The sequence below is a fragment of the Convolutriloba macropyga genome, chromosome 1 (genome assembly GCF_964194025.1).
Source record: "Convolutriloba macropyga chromosome 1, txConMacr16.3, whole genome shotgun sequence".
Classification (NCBI taxonomy): Eukaryota; Metazoa; Xenacoelomorpha; order Acoela; family Convolutidae; genus Convolutriloba; species Convolutriloba macropyga.
The window spans coordinates 19842171-19868538 of NC_134468.1; the positions used below are offsets into that span (position 1 = coordinate 19842171).

General features: G+C 36.0%; 1 protein-coding gene across 1 annotated transcript in view; it reads right to left on the minus strand.

Moving 5' to 3' along the window:
* LOC142336170 (ERO1-like protein beta) overlaps positions 1 to 26368 on the minus strand; it is a 459014-nt gene that overhangs the window by 8410 nt on the left and 424236 nt on the right. The window contains exons 2-3 of the mRNA XM_075384794.1: positions 4822 to 5087; positions 1116 to 1589 (exon numbers count right to left, since the gene is read on the minus strand). Coding sequence (XP_075240909.1) covers positions 1116 to 1589; positions 4822 to 5087 — 740 coding nt within the window. The remainder of the gene's footprint in view (positions 1 to 1115; positions 1590 to 4821; positions 5088 to 26368) is intronic.

The following is a 26368-nucleotide window of genomic DNA, read 5'->3' on the forward strand; positions in this document are numbered from 1 at the left end:
ACTAAAACCACTGATGTGAATTTTTTAAAAATATTTGAAGCCAAATTATGAACAAAAAGATTCTACAAACAACTTGCACTAAAAAACTGGAAAAAGTTAATAAAATTTTTAATATTACAAAAGCATAACCCAAAGAAAATTTTTTTCAGCCAATAGGGTATCCAGATGCTCGCAAAACAATAGGCAAGTCATAATAGGCTAAGAAACTTGTCTGTCTAAAAACGGAAAAAACGAAAAACTGCAAAAAAAATTAAGAAAAATGGTTCCAATTTTTGCCATTTTTTGTCACATATTTCAACAAAAAAAAATGATTTATATCCTTAAAACTGTAACCAATTGTTGTCTAAAACTTGCCAAGTAGAAGGGATCTTTTCAATACCCATTGAGACATTAAAACAGAACAATCGTCAAAAAATGCAAAAAATTAGCCCGAAAATCAGCAAAAAACATGCAAATTAGGATAAAATTCATATGAATTTCCAGAAACCTTCAAACCACTACCAAAGCCAGCCCAAAATTAAAAGAAAATTATAACCAAGACTCTGAACCAAAAAAAAAACTGCTTTAAAATGCCGCACAAAAAATTTTGCTCGCTTACAGATTTTTTTTCACACCTCAACTTCTCGCTCTCTAGAAAACAGCGATATGAACAACAACCACTCTCTTTTCGCTCTACTCTTCATTTTGTTCAGCAACAAAATTACTGCAAATTTTTTCACGTGTTTCATTTCCCGCTTCAAAAGTCACTCCAGTAAAATTGATTTAAAAAGGACTTCTCCAATACTCCTCTTCGAGTCGTAATTTAAAAAGACGCTCCAACAATACTCCTCTTCGAGTCGTAAAAAAAGACAGCGCCCCAATACAATTCAAATTCTTTGAATTGTAAAAACCAAGAGCACCACAATATAGCTCCGCTCAGCTTGCAGCTATAATCAGACACTTTCAATCTGTACTTCAATAAATGTCAGCCTTTGACTTCCAACTATTCACTGGCAAATAGTTCTGATAGTTTCCAGAATGCGAAATTGATACATCCTTATAGCTACTAAAACTAGCCTTGGCTATGAAAATATTGACCCCTATATAACAATTAAATAAATACACTGTTGTCTTACCTCTCTGGGTTAAGTGTGAGATCGACATAAAAAGCTTCAGGATCAGTCTCGTTTTCCAAGTAGCAAAAGTTATCATCATTCATTTCGTCATCCCTCTTCTCCCACACCGCAAACTCCTTAAGCATCTGGTCTGTGATTGTCTCATCAATGCTACCGAGTGCCTCTGCATCATTTGCTGCTGATTGTTGCTGCTGATCATCTCCGTTCCCATCTGCTGACGTAGAACACGAGGGAGTGGTGACGTCAGACGCCTTCTCGTCATTTTCACTTGTCTCTTTTATTGGCGACTTTTCGTCGCTTGTATCTGGGTCTAAGTTGTCATTACTATCTTTGTTCGATTGGGATATCAGTTGAGAAGGAATGCTCTCAACAGGGCATGCTTCTACAGCGCAATCACGTAATACACATCTCCCATCGTCATGCCAGAATTGACACTTGTGGTTTAAATTAACTTTGTAGAACTTGAAGTAATCTCTAAAACAGATAAAGTTGCTAGCCAAGTTACAGACATTCAAAAAACATTCGTTTTGTGGCTCGGCAAAAAAAACGTCCAAGTTATGGTTTTATTTGTAACGCCTATTAATTCATTTGTCTTGGCCGTCAATAACATAGCCGACAGATTGCCGGAATAGCTGCGAAAGAATTGACTTGCGTGACGTATAATAGAGATAGAAACAAATACAGATCTAAATTGAAAAAAAAATCGACGCCGCTCAAAAAGCAAGGTAAAAAAACATTCAGCGATAAATTAATAAAGCTTGTTAAAATTTATTCCGCAGAAGCCTTTTATTAGTGACCTTTACTGCACATATGAGTTTTTTTGACCTGAAACTAAATCAAATTAAACTTCAGTTTTGAAGTGTAAAAGTCATTTTATTGAGTGAGGTAGGTCACGTATGATCAAAATCTAATCACGCAAATAACCTAAAAACTTTTGCTAAAGCGAGTAAGAAATGACGTCACGCGCGCAAATGCCGTTAGTGATAGGAAGAAGTCATTCAGAAAACTTGACTTTTTCAACTTTGCTGTGTGCACAAATGTAAAACGAAGAAGAGCGTCAGACGACGAAACAAAACATAGCAGGAAAAGTCCTGACAGACAATTCAAAGAATTTTAATTGACTAAACAAAAAACTAGACCTAGAACGGACTATGAGTGAATTGTGAAAACCATTTCTAAAAAAATCAGACCAAAAAAATTAAAAAAAAAACAAAAAATCAAAGTTAAAATGCCGCATGTGAAAAATAACCACTAGCGATAAATGAAAAAAATGGTTAAAAAAACTATACTTAGAATAAACTATGAGTGGATTAGTAAAACAATTTTTAAAAAATCCAATCCAAAAAATCGAAAAAACAGTAAAAATCAAAGTGACATTGCCGCATGTGAAAAAACCACTAGCGAGAAAGCGAATTTTTGTTCAAACACCGTTTTCTCACTCTACTTTAGAGCAAAAATTTCATGCCGCAAAACCACTCGCTTTTTCGCTCCACTTCCTGTTTCGGCGTGACCAAAATCACTACTCCAATTTGACTTGTGTGAACCGAACTTAAATCATGAAATTGTGTGAAAATCTTGAAATTGTGTGAACCAAACTTTAAAAAAATAGCCGGAAGAATTCCGGAAGCAACTCGAAGCGTTAAAACTTCACGAAAAACCGTAATTGCAGCTGAAGCCATTACCTTATGTATTAAACCATTAACTAATTACCTCCCCAGGTCTGATATAAAAAATGGCGAAATTTGAACCACTGTCACCAGGAGAAACAAAATACGGCAAAATTTTATATTATTGAAAACGTGCGTTAACGTTAAAAAGTCCGAAATAAATAGGATGATCAAAGTATTGAAAGGCTGAAAAAGCTGATACGGCTATCAATTGCCTTCAAATAATTCATGATTCTATTCTCAAACAGATCGCGAAAACGGCAGATAATAATCTTAGAAACTAAGATTAATTTTTCAAAAATGAATGCCCAAATTTAAGAAACAGAAAACTACTACAATTAGATTTCTAATCAGTGACAGTAAGACAAAAACAACACATACTTCTTACTTGTTGTATATATTCTAGACAACATGCTTTCATCCCAATTCAAAAACTAAATTAGTCATAAACACAAGCAACAGAATAATATTCAAAGGCAAAATTGTTTAAAAACAGTACCAAAGCCAGAAAAAAATTAAATAGCAATAAATAGTAATAAGTGGGACTTTTTGAAAATACTTTCTATCAATCTCTCAGTACTGCCTTATGTTGAATGAAATCAATTGCAAACAAAAGAAATTCTAAAAAAAAGCCGAAATCATTCAACTTTTTAACAACTGAAAAAATCAATATAACGAATATAAATGTATGTGCCAGGACATAGGTAGAATGATACATACTAGAATATGAAAAATATGGACACAATGTAATGAACACCGTAACAAAAAGAATAATTCTTGATTTTTGAAAGATTAAAAAATCAAGAAAAATGAAAACATTTCATTTTTCAGCATTCGAGACAGAGAAGACGAGAAATCCGAGACAAAGATCCATTCTCCTGAACACAATAACAAAAAAGAAAAAAAATTCAAACACACGAAACATTGAAACATTTTGCAAAAAAATGGTCAAAAAATTTGGGACTGCATTTATGAAAAAAATTTTAACTGTTTTTCAAAAACTTAACACCAAAAAACGATTGAACTTTTTTGAAACGAAATATAAGTCCCGCATGTTGCGCAAAAAGACTATTTCTAGTAACTAAAACCAAAATACGAACAAAAAACAAGAAAAATTGGAAAAAGAACTATCAAAATCGGACTAGGATATGTACAATTTTAGAAACCAAAAAAATATCGAGGAAGAAAGAGGCGTTGAGTAACTGATTTTTGACAAGAAGACGGCTGAATGATCCAAAAATGAAGAAATTAATAGAAATTAACTATAAATTCAAAAATATGTGCCAATTTTGAACTTCAAACGCATTTTCAGGCTCTGCAAAACACTGTGGTATCAATTTCCGAGGTTTACATTTCAATATAGCATCGAATAAAAATTATTTCAACAAAAAACCAAATTATACGGAAAAAAACTGGCCCACTTAGACGAAAAAACGGCTAAAAACGGTTAGCTATATGTGCCATTCAGTCAAAAACTACTTTTCAAAGTCAAAAAGTCATTCACTAAACGCAGCGCATGATCAAAAAACTTCTCTCGTTCAGAAAAAATTAGTTCACACGGCAATTTTACTCACTCACATTTGCTCTTAGGTCGTCTGAACGAATAGTACTTCCGGTAAAAAAAAACCTTAAGAAAACCAATACTCTTCGAGTCGTAAAAAGACGGCGCCCCAATACAATTCAAATTCTTTGAATTGTAAAAAACCGAGAGCACCGCAATATAGCTCCACTCAGCTTACAGCTTCGCAGCTATAATAAGATGAACGCGTTTCTTTTTCCATTACTATTAGTTCGAGAAGTATATTTACAGGAACAGTCATAATTTATGAACCCATAACTGTTAGTTACTAAGCAAATCAGGAACAGCAAATTTTTCATTTTCCTTCAAAAAGACTACTTCTTTGGGAATGAACTTCAGCTTAAAGGGGAGACGCTTTGATTCACAGGGTATAGCATAGCTGGAGTTTCTTCTACCTAGTGCTGTCTTCGAGGCAAAATTTTTGGCAAAAGACAAAAAAGGCCAAGAAATTTGAAATTACCTGAAGGATAGTTGCCGAATAGCTGGATATATTAGTCTGGAATTGTAAGAATCTATGCTTTCCACATCACAACCGCAATCACCCAAGCTTCCCGATAATTGGCATAGGCAATTTTGAATGCCTAGCCCATCTTTCTCGTCAGAAACTGATGAAAATTGGGTCTGCTTTCCGAATGACTCGTTTTCGGTGAACCAAGTGTGCATTATCATTGGAAGAACGAGCCATACTGTGAAAAAAAGCGGAGAAGTACATAACCACCGTACCATCTTTATCGGAAAAATTGATAACTTTACAAAATTGAGACTACTGAGCATATTTATAAGGCTATTAGCTTGCCGAAAATGCTGAAAGTAATTGATAGTATGATCAATCCGCACTATCGAACGATTATGCTTGCATATGCTACCAAAGACAACTTTGCACTTGATATTTTTTCAGCTTACGCGAGGATTTCCAATAATAAAAGTCATAAAAACGACTGCCCAATTTCAATGTCTAAACCACAAAAATCATAGCGTCAATAAGAATTGACAATCTCAAATTAGTTGCTCAATATCTTATAACTGTCATCGTAGCGCATTTGACTACACTTCCATTTAGTCTGACTCCAACAGACAATGTTAGCTGGGTCTCGTATCAAGCTGAGAGGTGGATCAATATAATTAACTGACTGAAGAAAATTAATCTATTAACTGACGTGGAGCAATATGATTGGTCCAAAAATGGTCTGAGCTAATGTGTGTTAATTTGAAACAGATCAAATCGAAAGCTTATTGATAAAGCAACCAAGCGACGACCATATTTAACACATTTTATTTTAATTAACAAACAAGGATTATCGGCAATACGCGATTTCGTAATGTTATAAACATTCAAATGCAAAATCATATACAACTATTGAAAGCTGAAGTTTTCATTCATCCTCTATACATACAAGGAGTCTCGGTAATGTGCGTTCGCACATAGAGTTCCGACCCCGCCCAACTACATTTTTCACTTGATTCTACCAAATGAGGAAGCTATAAAAAAACTAACATATCAACATATCGTTCAACAAACTATTAAATGAATAAAACAATCTACCTTAGAGGGCCGATGAGAACTGTGACTACCATAATATAACTACCAGAAAAGACAGCGATAAAAAATCAAATAACTACAAATACTAATTACGTCAAAAACTGGTTGTCATTTTTTGAAAACCATTAATAAACAAATCAAAATGGCAACAGATAAAACTTATACTATAAAATATTGACCTGTGCTTCATTAGAAAAAATATGGGACTTTTCCTGAATGCAACTTGGTAACAAGTCAACAATAAATGAGCAAAAGGGCAAAGTATAATAAAACGTTGCTTTTTTGAAAATAATTAAAGTCAAAGTGATTAGAAACGTTATGCATCACTGAGAGATTAGTTTAGACCTCCATAGCGAGCGATTGAGACCTTTCATAATCCAAGATATGCCATACAACAAAAAGGCGAAATACATGCAAATAGAAAAAAATTGCACGAAAACGATATCCTAGCCAATCAAACAATTGATCGCGTTTTTTTAATGACCAGAGGACCGCCCATTATTGTGATACTGTGAGAAGAAAACAAAAACGAACGAAAATGGGCGAATTTGCAAAAATCACGAAAACTTTATGAAAACCATTTGAGGAAAACCGTTATAAAGAGCAAATTGTAGTTGAATAAATAAGGGATGACAATTGTCTATAGAGATGCTTAGCTACAAGTTATGAGAAATAAGATTGGAAAATCTCAGACTTCCATGGTCTTTTTTAAAAAAATGATTTCAAAATTCGTAGCCAACAAAAGCTTTCAACTAAAAGAGTAGACAGTTTAACTTGCCACTTCAAAATGCAATTGCACCTGCTATTAGTGAGACTAAGTCATAAGACTACAAAATAACAGTGTTTAAGCCATTAAAATTATAAAATATTAACCAAGACAAAACTAAATCTTCATTTGCGTCTCCTTTGAACATCACTAAATCGTTTTGTAAAACAACTATCTCAAAATGACAGCAAAAAAACAGAAAAACTGAAACGTATCTAAATTTTAAAAAATCTGAAACAAATTGTCTGAGCACTGAAGAGATCAGTCAAAACGTCTAATCAACAGAAAAATTATTGTTTGGTTTAACAAAACATTAAACAGATCTCTCAATAATGTGACTAAATTACGAAAATGAAACATAGCCGGCAGATTGCCAGAAATTGCCGCAATAGATTCGTAGATCGGCAGTCTAAAAAAACAGTAAAAAAGACAGACTAAAAAATTCGTCTTTTCATTGAAGACTGATTTGTTATATTTTGATTAAAAATCTGTATAAGTTATTTCTGCCTCTATTAGCTGATCTCAAACAACCTTCATTCAGAGTGACACACACCCATTTGACCTTATCTCTTTGAATTAAAGTAAATAAAAGTCAATTTCAGATTGAGGAAGTCATTTTTGAGAGAGGTAAGTCAAGTATTACCAAAAATTTAATCATGCGCATGAACAAAAAAACTCGCTCCACTAAGAGCGAAAGATGACGTCACACATGAATTCAGTTGAAATTGCATGAACAAATGAACAAACAGTGGCTGTGACGTCATATGATCGTAACAAAAATCATGACGACGAAACAAAAAAAACCAAGAGAAGGCCAATAATAGCCCCAGCTATCGCTGTGCGGCTATTAAACATTGTAGATTACCAAAAAAACGCAAACCAGAACAAAATGGGATAAGTTAAAGAACACTTTTTTGAAAAAAATTTAATTTGGAAGTCAAAAGAACCATTAGCTATATATCGATATCAGTTATTAAGTTCATTTATGTATCTATAGTTGGCCACTGAGAACTTAAATTACACAATATTTGGCTTTCAACAAGAAAAGTTAACAAAAACAGGAAAAATTATAAACTTCTACCAAATTCTGCAAGAGAACGGTGTCGCAGCCCGTATAACCATATACTGGAAATACAAAAAATATTCTCAGTTACAAAATTTGCAAAGCTTTTGTCAGTTTGATTGCAACGTATTGTGAAAACTTGCCAAAGAAACAAAAACAACAGCAGAAATGGGCAATTATTCACAAAAATCACAAAATTTCTGTATGAAAACTCGAAGTACCAAAACAAAAAAAACAGTTTTTTAAAACAGTAAGCCACAAAATTAGTTTGAATTCCATAAGAAAGAATGTTTGACCTGTATGTAGTGAGAATAAGCTAAAAAGTGACTGAAATAAAATTCCACTGAAATTCCCATAAAACAAACACAATTAATGACATGAGACGTTAGGTAACAACCGAATGCATGGTACAGTTTCACTTAAACCTTTTTAAGAAGCTATTTGGGTCTTTGAATGGTTAGACTGAGTGATCAGGCAACACAAGAATTCAGTTAAACATTACTAAAACTCTTCTTCAAACGCAATAAAAACCACAAGGTTCTCTAAAAACAAACTATATCTACATTCGACCTTATGTTTACGTAAATGGTAGCTGTCATTAGGGCAGCCGTGAATAGAAAATTTTGTCAGTAATTAACATCAGCCAAAAAACGGAAGCAAAATATTTCGAAAAAAGGCAGCACTCCAAAATAAAAATTGAAGTTTCTGATTGTAGAATTCATGACATCAAACCCATCCCTGATTTTGCCACGCGCCAAATAAACTGCCGAAATTTTCCAAATTTTTGCAAATTGGACCAACTGTTGAGAGAAATACTTGAAATATTTAAAAAAAATGATGCTTTTTGTATAATTATCGAGTTTAATTTGAAAAACGGCAAAATTTTAATTTCAGAAGACTTTTATAGAGCTCCGAGTTTCAACTAGCTCTCTTTAGGAGTTTGAAGAGATTGTGTAAGAGTTTTCTAGGTCTTTGCATTCGGGGAAACCTGAACAAAGTGGACCAAAAAAGCATATTTTGTGCAATTTGATGAAAGTTCAAATTAAAACTTTTGTCAAACATTTCAGCCAAAAAAAAACTTCAATCAAACAATTCAGCAACTCTCTTCTATCTTTAATGAAAACAATAACACTCTATCTTTAAAAAATATTAACATATTTTCAATTATATTAGCGTAATTGAGCCAAATTGTAGCGAAAATTACGAAAATGTGAATGAAAACTGCCGAATATTCACAAAATTTAAACCTCGATATCTCAATGTAAAAACGAATTTTGAAAAAAACCTTTTTATTTCCATATTCTAGGATGTACGTGCCTTCTAATGATACTACTCACAACTCTCTACTATGAATATATCGATCGGCCAAAATTGACTGAACAAAAAAAACCATTTGAGTATATAGTTCCTCCCTAACCACTAAAGTGGGGGTCGGAACAATGAGATATTTATTTAAACACAGTCAGAATCATGCTACAACAGCACAATGACCAGTCATTAATTTTAAATTTAAATGCTTGCTTGTATTTGTTTGTCTGTTATTCGAAGAAAAAAACCAAAATCAGTGAACATTTTGAAATCTCAGTTTCCTTATTTATCTAAATTTTTATCAACTTGACGTTTTCTGGAGCTGAAAATTGCACAGTGTCTGTAGGCCCGAAGAAAAAAATCCGCCAAGGCAATAACTGAACTTCTTCGTAGATCAAGTTCTGTAGATAAGAAATATAAGAGCGATAAATGCGTCCACAAGCTACGGCAACAAAGCAACAATAAGGTACACATTCTGGTAGTTAGACAAGATTTTGCGCACTTAACTTTCTTAAAGAAATTAACTCGAAATACTCAATATAAAAAATTATGTATTTTGTTTTGCTCTGAGATCAACCGCTTCAAAACGAAACACTTAATTTACAACTGTATGTTGAAATGGAGACAAGCTAATGTACTAAGTTAAGGTAACCAGGTTCCATATCGGATGTATAAATGAAAATAACCACACGTTTGTTATTACCACCGAGAATTTATCAAACTCCGAAGTGAGGCCGAGTAGTTGAATTACTCCGAGAGGGCGAAAACAACCAAGTTGTTTTAAATCAACTCTCGTTGCGATTACAATAGTTGCATAACTTCATCATACATTTTTAAGATTAGACTACGAGTTGATCACCGGTAAGTTATAAAACGTTGTTATCATAACGAGAGTTCCTTAAATGTTCTGATGTGTGAGAATGCAGCTAAAGACAGAAACAAGTTCTGCTTATTTCTTCATAAAAGCAAAAAAAAAACAATTTATCAACAAATCACCCTCTTTCCGTTTAAAAAATTATGCATTCTAAGTCAGGCTTTGAGATAATTTATTTTCATCTAAAAGCTTTAACGTTCATTCAGTTGTTAGGTCCCTTTGGACAAAGTAGTTTCTACATAGATATTGCGGAAAATACAAATCATCCCAAAATTTAATTCATATAAGTAGAACCATTCTCACGTCTAGAGTTCGTAGCACTTGCAACTCTAAGCACAATTTTTGTGGAGAAATGAGCACATCGTTTGTTACATTCTAATGCTGAACAAAAAAATAGCTTAACTTTTTAAAACTATCTGATTCAATTTAGTTGCAACTACACCTAGTAGTGAGGAACTGCTGAATCTTTTTGATGTTGTTAGAACTATTTTCACAACAGAAATCACGATTAAAACTTTTGTTGAACATTTTAGTTGCTTACATGTGATAATCATTTGTTAGTACACCTAAGCCTAAAATATAGATTTTCTCATATGTCCGTTACTGAATTATTTTGCTGCTATTAATCAAATTCATAATGTTTGATTTATTAGGCGACATATCAGTGGGCTATCAATTTGAAATCAATTAGAAGCACAATTGTTTTGAGCGTTATTTTCATACACAAGGTTAGTGAACTGTTCTGTTAAGATGTATGGGACGGCGATCACGCTTCTTTTGTATTTAAAACTTTGTAAAGAATTTAGATAGGAGAAAACAATTTAATTTAAAATATGCAGGATAATTCCCCTGACAAATTCCAACAATTACATGAGGAGGAATAATAATAAAGAGTTTTCTCAGAGAAAGTTATGAAAAGTATATCCAGTAACACTGAAGGCGGCGTTGGACTGTGTTCTCTTATAATTCGTCGTCTGTCTCAAATTATATAGTCAACTATAAAGAAAAGTTAATGAAGCGCCAGAATTTTTCCGCCAATAGGAATTGTTATCGGTAATAGTGTGCTACTTGAAAATAATGAATAAAAATGTGTACGCATATGAGACTACCAGATATAGGAAATCTTTGGATACAAAACTAGGTTTCTTTAGATAAGCCGCGTATCGTCGTCTGTTTTTGAATGCGGGCCACTTTCTTAAAAAATGAGTGCTCCCTTTTTATTCAAAACTATACTCGGGGGCTCTGGTCTCAAAATCTGAACGCTTGCTGACTTTGTATGTTGGCAGAGTTCGCAATTGCACTGCAGGGCTTTTCATCGTAGCCAATTCTGGGTATACAAGGGAAAAAATAAGGTTCACCGGTGAGTGAAACCTGACCATCTCTTCTTTCAGTGGGGTCGCTTTAGACATTGGAAGTACAAATTTTTCTTTACACAAGAGACAATCTGGATGTTTCATCAGGTAGTTGTAGTCATCCTGATCGACCACAGTCATTGGTTTTGAACAGCTCCCGCCTCTAAATTGAGACCTACAAGGATATTGAGAATGATCTTGTAATTATGGTATGCATACGTTATAAAAGTATCAAGTTAGTAATGCACAAATCTATAGAATGTTTGTTTAACAGCCAAATCGATGATGCAACATTATTCAGAAACTGGTCGAATTCTTTGAAGTGTACATCGATCGTTGGTCTCCATGGCAATGGCTGTCAGTAGCGCTTCATTGAAGGACGGCGTAGGGAATTTTGATGGTTTTTAATGATACCTTTCACCATTTCTTTTGCTGTGGTGCTTGTACGCATATGTGGTAGTTCCTTAAGGTCAAGTAATTCGGTAGTAATACGCTTGAATGAATCGGACAGTGTAAGATCTCGTTTTGACTGAATTCGTTTGAAGCAGGTAAGAATGAAATTATTTTGATGCTTGGCCCCCATAGGGTGTCTCCGCATTAAATAAAAAAAATGGGCGATAGACATCCCTTGTGATTTACAGTTCGAGCAACTTGGCACGGGTCCTCAGAGGGAATTGATTTTGTAAGTTGGCAGTTAGACGTAAACTACGTAATAAGTCAGACGCCATGTCCTAAATTTTCCATTCTGTCATACACTGGGGATTGGAGTGATTTATTATTGCAGTTTTCCAGAAACCTGCCTGAGTGTGACGGTATACAAGCGAGCTCAGGCACGCTTTCGTTTTCATAGGAATGCCCTTCTATAACTAGCGATACAGCACAGGAATCAATTTGTTCCTTCGTCAAGGAACTTGGTTATCGCCTTGCTGGGTTAAATACTGTTTCAATAACCCATTTATTTGCCATACATGGATGGCTTTCATCTAGCATCGGCGTAGCCATGAAAACTGTCATTTATGTTTCGGCAGAGGACAGCGGAATTGACACTTAAAAAAGTCATATTCGTGTTTTCGACGTTTTGTAGAAGCTGAGTTTCGTTGTATTTCTTTTGGAATAGTTACAGCTAATTTTTGTCAATTGCTCACGAGTCCGTGAGATATATCCAGTATGATACATTCAAAGTCATCTTTTGGTAATACCTCCATTGGGACTTCTTTTTGTCATTGTTGTTCTGCCGTTTGGAATTATAATGCCGTACGAATAATCAGCTTGGATATTGTTGAAAAAGTTCATGGTTCTTTCAATTATTCAGAAGTTCGGACATCTTAATATTTCCTTGTTTCCTTTTCTGAATTTCCATATCCACCAAAAGAGTTAAGAGCGCAGCCAAATGCGGAGCCTGTTCCTGGGCCTACTGCTGAGGATCCAAGAGCAAGGGCAGCAATTGCTCCACGATCAAACGCTCTCCTGCTTCGTCCTCAGTTTGCTATATATGTAGAGGTAGAGTTCGCTCGATGATGAAACATTTAAAAACTGGTCGGTTCTTTGAAGTGTTCATGTATCGTTGGTCTCCATTGCAATGGCTGTCAGTTGCGCTTCATTGAAGGACGGCATAGGGAATTTCGATAGTTTTTTAATGATTTCTTTTCACCATTTTTGAATCCTTTCACCATTTCTTTTGCTGTGGTTCTTGTACGCATGTGGTAGTTCTTTAAGGTCAAGTAATTCAGTAATAATACGGTTGAATGAATCGGACAGTGTAAGATCTACTCGTTTTGATGGAATTCGTTTGAAGAAGTTGAGAATGAAACTATTTTGATGCATAGCCCTCATAGGGTGTCTCCGTCAAGGAACTTGGTTATCGCCTTGCTGGGTTAAATACTGTTTCAATATCCCATTTAGTTGCCATACCTGGATTGCTTTCATCTAGAATTGACGTAACCATAAAAACTGTCATTTATGTCTCGGCAGAGGACAGTGGTATTGACACTTAAAAAAGTCATGTTCGTGTTTTCGACGTTTTGTAGAAGCTGAGTTTCGTTGTATTTCTTTTGGAATAGTTACAGCTAATTTTTGTCAATTGCTCACGAGTCCGTGAGATATATCCAGTATGATACATTCAAAGTCATCTTTTGGTAATACCTCCATTGGGACTTCTTTTTGTCATTGTTGTTCTGCCGTTTGGAATTATAATGCCGTACGAATAATCAGCTTGGATATTGTTGAAAAAGTTCATGGTTCTTTCAATTATTCAGAAGTTCGGACATCTTAATATTTCCTTGTTTCCTTTTCTGAATTTCCATATCCACCAAAAGAGTTAAAAGCGCAGCCAAATGCGGAGCCTGTTCCTGGGCCTACTGCTGAGGATCCAAGAGCAAGGGCAGCAATTGCTCCACGATCAAACGCTCTCCTGCTTCGTCCTCAGTTTGCTATATATGTAGAGGTAGAGTTCGCTCGATGATGAAACATTTAAAAACTGGTCGGTTCTTTGAAGTGTTCATGTATCGTTGGTCTCCATTGCAATGGCTGTCAGTTGCGCTTCATTGAAGGACGGCATAGGGAATTTCGATAGTTTTTTAATGATTTCTTTTCACCATTTTTGAATCCTTTCACCATTTCTTTTGCTGTGGTTCTTGTACGCATGTGGTAGTTCTTTAAGGTCAAGTAATTCAGTAATAATACGGTTGAATGAATCGGACAGTGTAAGATCTACTCGTTTTGATGGAATTCGTTTGAAGAAGTTGAGAATGAAACTATTTTGATGCATAGCCCTCATAGGGTGTCTCCGTCAAGGAACTTGGTTATCGCCTTGCTGGGTTAAATACTGTTTCAATATCCCATTTAGTTGCCATACCTGGATTGCTTTCATCTAGAATTGACGTAACCATAAAAACTGTCATTTATGTCTCGGCAGAGGACAGTGGTATTGACACTTAAAAAGCCAAATTGGTGTTTTCGACGCTTTGGAGAAGCTGCTTTGAAAATTGGTGTTTTCGACGCTTCGAGAAGTTTTGTTGTATTTCTTTTGGCGGAATAGTTAGAGCTAATTTTTGTCCAATGTTCACGAGTCCGTCAGATATATCCAGTATGATACTTTCAAAGTATTCTTTTGGTAATACCACCATTGTGTTTCCTTTTTGTCATTGTTGTTATGCTGTTAAGGATTGTAGTGCCGTAGGAATAATCAGCTTTGATATTGTTGAAAAGGTTTATGTTTATTGGAACGATATTTGTCTCAAAATGGGGACGTTGGTCACGAACATATAATACTTTTGCAATTATTCTATCAGTCCTGTTTTGCTTCAAACTTTGTCTGTTAATTAGAAGTCCAAGTGAACTATCTTCTTGCTCTTTTTGAAGCTGCGAAGTTGAAATCCAACTGAGTAACATTATTCGATGGAGGAAATTTTTCTGAGTTAGGTTTTTCAGTGTTGTATTTCAATGGCTCAAGCGTCTTGCAATTATTCAAAATTTTAGGCATCTTAAATTTTTCCTTGTTTCCTTTTCTGAATCTTCATATCCACCAAAAGACTTAAGAACGCAGCCAAGTGCGGAGCCTGTTCTTGGGCCTACTGCTGAGGATCCAAGAGCAAGGGCAGCAATTGCTCCCAGATCAAACGCTCTCCTGCTTCCTCCTGAGTTTGCTATATATGTATAGGTAGAGTTCGCTCAATGATGCAACAATTAAAAGCTGGTCGAATTCTTTGAATTGTTCATGTTTCGTTGGTCTCCATTGCAATGGATGTCAGTTGCGCTTCATTGAAGGACGGCGTAGGGAATTTTGATAGTTTTTAATGATGCCTTTCGCCATTTCTTTTGCTGTGGTTCAAGTACGCATATGTGGTAGTTCCTTAGGGTCAATTTATTCAGTAATAATAGGGTTGAATGAATCGGACAATGGCAGATCTACTCGTTTTGATGGAATTCGTTTGAAGCAGGCGATGAAATTATTTTGATGCTTGGCCAAATCTGTTAAACATTATTCATTGGAGTGATTTATTATTAGTTTTACTACAAATCTGCCTTAGTGTGACGGTTTACAAGCGAGCTCAGGCACGATTTCGTTTTCTTCATAGGGATGCCCTTCTATAACTAGCGATCCAGCACAGGAATCAATTTCTTCCTTCGTCAAGGAACTTGGTTATCGCCTTGCTGGGTTAAATACTGTTTCAATATCCCATGTAGTAGCCATACCTGGATTGCTTTCATCTAGCATTGGCGTAGCCATGAAAACTGTCATTTATGTTTGGGCAGAGGACAGTGGCATTGACACATAAAAAAGCCAAATTGTTGTTTTCGACGCTTTGGAGAAGCTGCTTGGAGAATTGGTGTTTTCGACGCTTCGAGAAGTTTTGTTGTATTTCTTTTGGCGGAATAGTTAGAGCTAATTTTTGTCCATTGTTCACGAATCCGTCAGATATATCCAGTATGATACTTTCAAAGTATTCTTTTGGTAGTACCACCATTGGGTTTTCTTTTTGTCATTGTTGTTATGCTGTTAAGGATTGTAGTGCCGTAGGAATAATCAGCTTTGATATTGTTGAAAAGGTTTATGTTTATTGGAACGATATTTGTCTCAAAATGGGGACGTTGGTCACGAACATATAATACTTTTGCAATTATTCTATCAGTCCTGTTTTGCTTCAAACTTTGTCTGTTATTTAGAAGTCCAAGTGAACTATCTTCTTGCTCTTTTTGAAGCTGCGAAGTTGAAATCCAACTGAGTAACATTATTCGATGGAGGAAATTTTTCTGAGTTAGGTTTTTCAGTTTTGTATTTCAATGGCTCAAGCGTCTTGCAATTATTCAAAATTTTGGGCATCTTAAATTTTTCCTTGTTTCCTTTTCTGAATCTTCATATCCACCAAAAGACTTAAGAACGCAGCCAAGTGCGGAGCCTGTTCTTGGGCCTACTGCTGAGGATCCAAGAGCAAGGGCAGCAATTGCTCCCAGATCAAACGCTCTCCTGCTTCGTCCTGAGTTTGCTATATATGTATAGGTAGAGTTCGCTCAATGATGCAACAATTAAAAACTGGTCGAATTCTTTGAATTGTTCATGTTTCGTTGGTCTCCATTGCAATGGCTGTCAGTTGCGCGTCATTGAAGGACGGCGTAGGGAATTTTGATAGTTTTTAATGATGCCTTTCGCCATTTCTTTTGCTGTGGTTCAAGTACGCATATGTGGTAGTTCCTTAGGGTCAATTTATTCAGTAATAATAGGGTTGAATGAATCGGACAATGGCAGATCTACTCGTTTTGATGGAATTCGTTTGAAGCAGGCGATGAAATTATTTTGATGCTTGGCCAAATCTGTTAAACATTATTCATTGGAGTGATTTATTATTAGTTTTACTACAAATCTGCCTTAGTGTGACGGTTTACAAGCGAGCTCAGGCACGATTTCGTTTTCTTCATAGGGATGCCCTTCTATAACTAGCGATCCAGCACAGGAATCAATTTCTTCCTTCGTCAAGGAACTTGGTTATCGCCTTGCTGGGTTAAATACTGTTTCAATATCCCATGTAGTAGCCATACCTGGATTGCTTTCATCTAGCATTGGCGTAGCCATGAAAACTGTCATTTATGTTTGGGCAGAGGACAGTGGCATTGACACATAAAAAAGCCAAATTGGTGTTTTCGACGCTTTGGAGAAGCTGCTTGGAGAATTGGTGTTTTCGACGCTTCGAGAAGTTTTGTTGTATTTCTTTTGGCGGAATAGTTAGAGCTAATTTTTGTCCATTGTTCACGAATCCGTCAGATATATCCAGTATGATACTTTCAAAGTATTCTTTTGGTAATACCACCATTGGGTTTTCTTTTTGTCATTGTTGTTATGCTGTTAAGGATTGTAGTGCCGTAGGAATAATCAGCTTTGATATTGTTGAAAAGGTTTATGTTTATTGGAACGATATTTGTCTCAAAATGGGGACATTGGTCACGAACATATAATACTTTTGCAATTATTCTATCAGTCCTGTTTTGCTTCAAACTTTGTCTGTTATTTAGAAGTCCAAGTGAACTATCTTCTTGCTCTTTTTGAAGCTGCGAAGTTGAAATCCAACTGAGTAACATTATTCGATGGAGGAAATTTTTCTGAGTTAGGTTTTTCAGTGTTGTATTTCAATGGCTCAAGCGTCTTTCAACTATTCAAAATTTTGGGCATCTTAAGTTTTTCCTTGTTTCCTTTTCTGAATCTTCATATCCACCAAAAGACTTAAGAACGCAGCCAAGTGCGGAGACTGTTCCTGGGCCTACTGCTGAGGATCCAAGAGCAAGGGCAGCAAATGCTCCCAGATCAAACGCTCTCCTGCTTCGTCCTGAGTTTGCTATATATGTATAGGTAGAGTTCGCTCAATGATGCAACAATAGAAAACTGGTCGAATTCTTTGAACTGTTCATGTTTCGTTGGTCTCCATTGCAATGGATGTCAGTTGCGCTTCATTGAAGGACGGCGTAGGGAATTTTGATAGTTTTTAATCATGCTTTTCACCATTTCTTTTGCTGTGGTTCATGTACGCATATGTGGTAGTTCCTTAAAGTCAATTTATTCAGTAAAAATACGGTTGAATGAATCGGACAGTGTAAGATCTACTCGTTTTGATGGAATTCGTTTGAAGCAGGCGATGAAATTATTTTGATGCTTGGCCAAATCTGTTAAACATTATTCATTGGAGTGATTTATTATTAGTTTTCTACAAATCTGCCTTAGTGTGACGGTTTACAAGCGAGCTCAGGCACGATTTAGTTTTCTTCATAGGGATGCCCTTCTATAACTAGCAATCCAGCACAGGAATCAATTTCTTCCTTCGTCAAGGAACTTGGTTATCGCCTTGCTGGGTTAAATACTGTTTCAATATCCCATGTAGTAGCCATACCTGGATTGCTTTCATCTAGCATTGGCGTAGCCATGAAAACTGTCATTTATGTTTGGGCAGAGGACAGTGGCATTGACACATAAAAAAGCCAAATTGTTGTTTTCGACTTTTGTCAAAAATTTCAGCCAAAAAAAAACTTCAATCAAACAATTCAGCAACTCTCTTCTATCTTTAATGAAAACAATAACACTCTATCTTTAAAAAATATTAACATATTTTCAATTATATTAGCGTAATTGAGCCAAATTGTAGCGAAAATTACGAAAATGTGAATGAAAACTGCCGAATATTCACAAAATTTAAACCTCGATATCTCAATGTAAAAACGAATTTTGAAAAAAACCTTTTTATTTCCATATTCTAGGATGTACGTGCCTTCTAATGATACTACTCACAACTCTCTACTATGAATATATCGATCGGCCAAAATTGACTGAACAAAAAAAACCATTTGAGTATATAGTTCCTCCCTAACCACTAAAGTGGGGGTCGGAACAATGAGATATTTATTTAAACACAGTCAGAATCATGCTACAACAGCACAATGACCAGTCATTAATTTTAAATTTAAATGCTTGCTTGTATTTGTTTGTCTGTTATTCGAAGAAAAAAACCAAAATCAGTGAACATTTTGAAATCTCAGTTTCCTTATTTATCTAAATTTTTATCAACTTGACGTTTTCTGGAGCTGAAAATTGCACAGTGTCTGTAGGCCCGAAGAAAAAAATCCGCCAAGGCAATAACTGAACTTCTTCGTAGATCAAGTTCTGTAGATAAGAAATATAAGAGCGATAAATGCGTCCACAAGCTACGGCAACAAAGCAACAATAAGGTACACATTCTGGTAGTTAGACAAGATTTTGCGCACTTAACTTTCTTAAAGAAATTAACTCGAAATACTCAATATAAAAAATTATGTAATTTGTTTTGCTCTGAGATCAACCGCTTCAAAACGAAACACTTAATTTACAACTGTATGTTGAAATGGAGACAAGCTAATGTACTAAGTTAAGGTAACCAGGTTCCATATCGGATGTATAAATGAAAATAACCACACGTTTGTTATTACCACCGAGAATTTATCAAACTCCGAAGTGAGGCCGAGTAGTTGAATTACTCCGAGAGGGCGAAAACAACCAAGTTGTTTTAAATCAACTCTCGTTGCGATTACAATAGTTGCATAACTTCATCATACATTTTTAAGATTAGACTACGAGTTGATCACCGGTAAGTTATAAAACGTTGTTATTATAACGAGAGTTCCTTAAATGTTCTGATGTGTGAGAATGCAGCTAAAGACAGAAACAAGTTCTGCTTATTTCTTCATAAAAGCAAAAAAAAAACAATTTATCAACAAATCACCCTCTTTCCGTTTAAAAAATTATGCATTCTAAGTCAGGCTTTGAGATAATTTATTTTCATCTAAAAGCTTTAACGTTCATTCAGTTGTTAGGTCCCTTTGGACAAAGTAGTTTCTACATAGATATTGCGGAAAATACAAATCATCCCAAAATTTAATTCATATAAGTAGAACCATTCTCACGTCTAGAGTTCGTAGCACTTGCAACTCTAAGCACAATTTTTGTGGAGAAATGAGCACATCGTTTGTTACATTCTAATGCTGAACAAAAAAATAGCTTAACTTTTTAAAACTATCTGATTCAATTTAGTTGCAACTACACCTAGTAGTGAGGAACTGCTGAATCTTTTTGATGTTGTTAGAACTATTTTCACAACAGAAATCACGATTAAAACTTTTGTTGAACATTTTAGTTGCTTACATGTGATAATCATTTGTTAGTACACCTAAGCCTAAAATATAGATTTTCTCATATGTCCGTTACTGAATTATTTTGCTGCTATTAATCAAATTCATAATGTTTGATTTATTAGGCGACATATCAGTGGGCTATCAATTTGAAATCAATTAGAAGCACAATTGTTTTGAGCGTTATTTTCATACACAAGGTTAGTGAACTGTTCTGTTAAGATGTATGGGACGGCGATCACGCTTCTTTTGTATTTAAAACTTTGTAAAGAATTTAGATAGGAGAAAACAATTTAATTTAAAATATGCAGGATAATTCCCCTGACAAATTCCAACAATTACATGAGGAGGAATAATAATAAAGAGTTTTCTCAGAGAAAGTTATGAAAAGTATATCCAGTAACACTGAAGGCGGCGTTGGACTGTGTTCTCTTATAATTCGTCGTCTGTCTCAAATTATATAGTCAACTATAAAGAAAAGTTAATGAAGCGCCAGAATTTTTCCGCCAATAGGAATTGTTATCGGTAATAGTGTGCTACTTGAAAATAATGAATAAAAATGTGTACGCATATGAGACTACCAGATATAGGAAATCTTTGGATACAAAACTAGGTTTCTTTAGATAAGCCGCGTATCGTCGTCTGTTTTTGAATGCGGGCCACTTTCTTAAAAAATGAGTGCTCCCTTTTTATTCAAAACTATACTCGGGGGCTCTGGTCTCAAAATCTGAACGCTTGTTGACTTTGTATGTTGGCAGAGTTCGCAATTGCACTGCAGGGCTTTTCATTGTAGCCAATTCTGGGTATACAAGGGAAAAAATAAGGTTCACCGGTGAGTGAAACCTGACCATCTCTTCTTTCAGTGGGGTCGCTTTAGACATTGGAAGTACAAATTTTTCTTTACACAAGAGACAATCTGGATGTTTCATCAGGTAGTTGTAGTCATCCTGATCGACCACAGTCATTGGTTTTGAACAGCTCCCGCCTCTAAATTGAGACCTACAAGGATATTGAGAATGATCTTGTAATTATGGTATGCATACGTTATAAAAGTATCAAGTTAGTAATGCACAAATCTATAGAATGTTTGTTTAACAGCCAAATCGATGATGCAACATTATTCAGAAACTGGTCGAATTCTTTGAAGTGTACATCGATCGTTGGTCTCCATGGCAATGGCTGTCAGTAGCGCTTCATTGAAGGACGGCGTAGGGAATTTTGATGGTTTTTAATGATACCTTTCACCATTTCTTTTGCTGTGGTGCTTGTACGCATATGTGGTAGTTCCTTAAGGTCAAGTAATTCGGTAGTAATACGCTTGAATGAATCGGACAGTGTAAGATCTCGTTTTGACTGAATTCGTTTGAAGCAGGTAAGAATGAAATTATTTTGATGCTTGGCCCCCATAGGGTGTCTCCGCATTAAATAAAAAAAATGGGCGATAGACATCCCTTGTGATTTACAGTTCGAGCAACTTGGCACGGGTCCTCAGAGGGAATTGATTTTGTAAGTTGGCAGTTAGACGTAAACTACGTAATAAGTCAGACGCCATGTCCTAAATTTTCCATTCTGTCATACACTGGGGATTGGAGTGATTTATTATTGCAGTTTTCCAGAAACCTGCCTGAGTGTGACGGTATACAAGCGAGCTCAGGCACGCTTTCGTTTTCATAGGAATGCCCTTCTATAACTAGCGATACAGCACAGGAATCAATTTGTTCCTTCGTCAAGGAACTTGGTTATCGCCTTGCTGGGTTAAATACTGTTTCAATAACCCATTTATTTGCCATACATGGATGGCTTTCATCTAGCATCGGCGTAGCCATGAAAACTGTCATTTATGTTTCGGCAGAGGACAGTGGAATTGACACTTAAAAAAGTCATATTCGTGTTTTCGACGTTTTGTAGAAGCTGAGTTTCGTTGTATTTCTTTTGGAATAGTTACAGCTAATTTTTGTCAATTGCTCACGAGTCCGTGAGATATATCCAGTATGATACATTCAAAGTCATCTTTTGGTAATACCTCCATTGGGACTTCTTTTTGTCATTGTTGTTCTGCCGTTTGGAATTATAATGCCGTACGAATAATCAGCTTGGATATTGTTGAAAAAGTTCATGGTTCTTTCAATTATTCAGAAGTTCGGACATCTTAATATTTCCTTGTTTCCTTTTCTGAATTTCCATATCCACCAAAAGAGTTAAGAGCGCAGCCAAATGCGGAGCCTGTTCCTGGACCTACTGCTGAGGATCCAAGAGCAAGGGCAGCAATTGCTCCACGATCAAACGCTCTCCTGCTTCGTCCTCAGTTTGCTATATATGTAGAGGTAGAGTTCGCTCGATGATGAAAAATTTAAAAACTGGTCGGTTCTTTGAAGTGTTCATGTATCGTTGGTCTCCATTGCAATGGCTGTCAGTTGCGCTTCATTGAAGGACGGCATAGGGAATTTCGATAGTTTTTTAATGATTTCTTTTCACCATTTTTGAATCCTTTCACCATTTCTTTTGCTGTGGTTCTTGTACGCATGTGGTAGTTCTTTAAGGTCAAGTAATTCAGTAATAATACGGTTGAATGAATCGGACAGTGTAAGATCTACTCGTTTTGATGGAATTCGTTTGAAGAAGTTGAGAATGAAACTATTTTGATGCATAGCCCTCATAGGGTGTCTCCGTCAAGGAACTTGGTTATCGCCTTGCTGGGTTAAATACTGTTTCAATATCCCATTTAGTTGCCATACCTGGATTGCTTTCATCTAGAATTGACGTAACCATAAAAACTGTCATTTATGTCTCGGCAGAGGACAGTGGTATTGACACTTAAAAAGCCAAATTGGTGTTTTCGACGCTTTGGAGAAGCTGCTTTGAAAATTGGTGTTTTCGACGCTTCGAGAAGTTTTGTTGTATTTCTTTTGGCGGAATAGTTAGAGCTAATTTTTGTCCATTGTTCACGAATCCGTCAGATATATCCAGTATGATACTTTCAAAGTATTCTTTTGGTAGTACCACCATTGGGTTTTCTTTTTGTCATTGTTGTTATGCTGTTAAGGATTGTAGTGCCGTAGGAATAATCAGCTTTGATATTGTTGAAAAGGTTTATGTTTATTGGAACGATATTTGTCTCAAAATGGGGACGTTGGTCACGAACATATAATACTTTTGCAATTATTCTATCAGTCCTGTTTTGCTTCAAACTTTGTCTGTTAATTAGAAGTCCAAGTGAACTATCTTCTTGCTCTTTTTGAAGCTGCGAAGTTGAAATCCAACTGAGTAACATTATTCGATGGAGGAAATTTTTCTGAGTTAGGTTTTTCAGTGTTGTATTTCAATGGCTCAAGCGTCTTGCAATTATTCAAAATTTTAGGCATCTTAAATTTTTCCTTGTTTCCTTTTCTGAATCTTCATATCCACCAAAAGACTTAAGAACGCAGCCAAGTGCGGAGCCTGTTCTTGGGCCTACTGCTGAGGATCCAAGAGCAAGGGCAGCAATTGCTCCCAGATCAAACGCTCTCCTGCTTCGTCCTGAGTTTGCTATATATGTATAGGTAGAGTTCGCTCAATGATGCAACAATTAAAAGCTGGTCGAATTCTTTGAATTGTTCATGTTTCGTTGGTCTCCATTGCAATGGATGTCAGTTGCGCTTCATTGAAGGACGGCGTAGGGAATTTTGATAGTTTTTAATGATGCCTTTCGCCATTTCTTTTGCTGTGGTTCAAGTACGCATATGTGGTAGTTCCTTAGGGTCAATTTATTCAGTAATAATAGGGTTGAATGAATCGGACAATGGCAGATCTACTCGTTTTGATGGAATTCGTTTGAAGCAGGCGATGAAATTATTTTGATGCTTGGCCAAATCTGTTAAACATTATTCATTGGAGTGATTTATTATTAGTTTTACTACAAATCTGCCTTAGTGTGACGGTTTACAAGCGAGCTCAGGCACGATTTCGTTTTCTTCATAGGGATGCCCTTCTATAACTAGCGATCCAGCACAGGAATCAATTTCTTCCTTCGTCAAGGAACTTGGTTATCGCCTTGCTGGGTTAAATACTGTTTCAATATCCCATGTAGTAGCCATACCTGGATTGCTTTCATCTAGCATTGGCGTAGCCATGAAAACTGTCATTTATGTTTGGGCAGAGGACAGTGGCATTGACACATAAAAAAAGCCAAATTGTTGTTTTCGACGCTTTGGAGAAGCTGCTTGGAGAATTGGTGTTTTCGACGCTTCGAGAAGTTTTGTTGTATTTCTTTTGGCGGAATAGTTAGAGCTAATTTTTGTCCATTGTTCACGAATCCGTCAGATATATCCAGTATGATACTTTCAAAGTATTCTTTTGGTAGTACCACCATTGGGTTTTCTTTTTGTCATTGTTGTTATGCTGTTAAGGATTGTAGTGCCGTAGGAATAATCAGCTTTGATATTGTTGAAAAGGTTTATGTTTATTGGAACGATATTTGTCTCAAAATGGGGACGTTGGTCACGAACATATAATACTTTTGCAATTATTCTATCAGTCCTGTTTTGCTTCAAACTTTGTCTGTTATTTAGAAGTCCAAGTGAACTATCTTCTTGCTCTTTTTGAAGCTGCGAAGTTGAAATCCAACTGAGTAACATTATTCGATGGAGGAAATTTTTCTGAGTTAGGTTTTTCAGTGTTGTATTTCAATGGCTCAAGCGTCTTGCAATTATTCAAAATTTTGGGCATCTTAAATTTTTCCTTGTTTCCTTTTCTGAATCTTCATATCCACCAAAAGACTTAAGAACGCAGCCAAGTGCGGAGCCTGTTCTTGGGCCTACTGCTGAGGATCCAAGAGCAAGGGCAGCAATTGCTCCCAGATCAAACGCTCTCCTGCTTCGTCCTGAGTTTGCTATATATGTATAGGTAGAGTTCGCTCAATGATGCAACAATTAAAAACTGGTCGAATTCTTTGAATTGTTCATGTTTCGTTGGTCTCCATTGCAATGGCTGTCAGTTGCGCGTCATTGAAGGACGGCGTAGGGAATTTTGATAGTTTTTAATGATGCCTTTCGCCATTTCTTTTGCTGTGGTTCAAGTACGCATATGTGGTAGTTCCTTAGGGTCAATTTATTCAGTAATAATAGGGTTGAATGAATCGGACAATGGCAGATCTACTCGTTTTGATGGAATTCGTTTGAAGCAGGCGATGAGATTATTTTGATGCTTGGCCAAATCTGTTAAACATTATTCATTGGAGTGATTTATTATTAGTTTTACTACAAATCTGCCTTAGTGTGACGGTTTACAAGCGAGCTCAGGCACGATTTCGTTTTCTTCATAGGGATGCCCTTCTATAACTAGCGATCCAGCACAGGAATCAATTTCTTCCTTCGTCAAGGAACTTGGTTATCGCCTTGCTGGGTTAAATACTGTTTCAATATCCCATGTAGTAGCCATACCTGGATTGCTTTCATCTAGCATTGGCGTAGCCATGAAAACTGTCATTTATGTTTGGGCAGAGGACAGTGGCATTGACACATAAAAAAGCCAAATTGGTGTTTTCGACGCTTTGGAGAAGCTGCTTGGAGAATTGGTGTTTTCGACGCTTCGAGAAGTTTTGTTGTATTTCTTTTGGCGGAATAGTTAGAGCTAATTTTTGTCCATTGTTCACGAATCCGTCAGATATATCCAGTATGATACTTTCAAAGTATTCTTTTGGTAATACCACCATTGGGTTTTCTTTTTGTCATTGTTGTTATGCTGTTAAGGATTGTAGTGCCGTAGGAATAATCAGCTTTGATATTGTTGAAAAGGTTTATGTTTATTGGAACGATATTTGTCTCAAAATGGGGACATTGGTCACGAACATATAATACTTTTGCAATTATTCTATCAGTCCTGTTTTGCTTCAAACTTTGTCTGTTATTTAGAAGTCCAAGTGAACTATCTTCTTGCTCTTTTTGAAGCTGCGAAGTTGAAATCCAACTGAGTAACATTATTCGATGGAGGAAATTTTTCTGAGTTAGGTTTTTCAGTGTTGTATTTCAATGGCTCAAGCGTCTTTCAACTATTCAAAATTTTGGGCATCTTAAGTTTTTCCTTGTTTCCTTTTCTGAATCTTCATATCCACCAAAAAACTTAAGAACGCAGCCAAGTGCGGAGACTGTTCCTGGGCCTACTGCTGAGGATCCAAGAGCAAGGGCAGCAAATGCTCCCAGATCAAACGCTCTCCTGCTTCGTCCTGAGTTTGCTATATATGTATAGGTAGAGTTCGCTCAATGATGCAACAATAGAAAACTGGTCGAATTCTTTGAACTGTTCATGTTTCGTTGGTCTCCATTGCAATGGATGTCAGTTGCGCTTCATTGAAGGACGGCGTAGGGAATTTTGATAGTTTTTAATCATGCTTTTCACCATTTCTTTTGCTGTGGTTCATGTACGCATATGTGGTAGTTCCTTAAAGTCAATTTATTCAGTAAAAATACGGTTGAATGAATCGGACA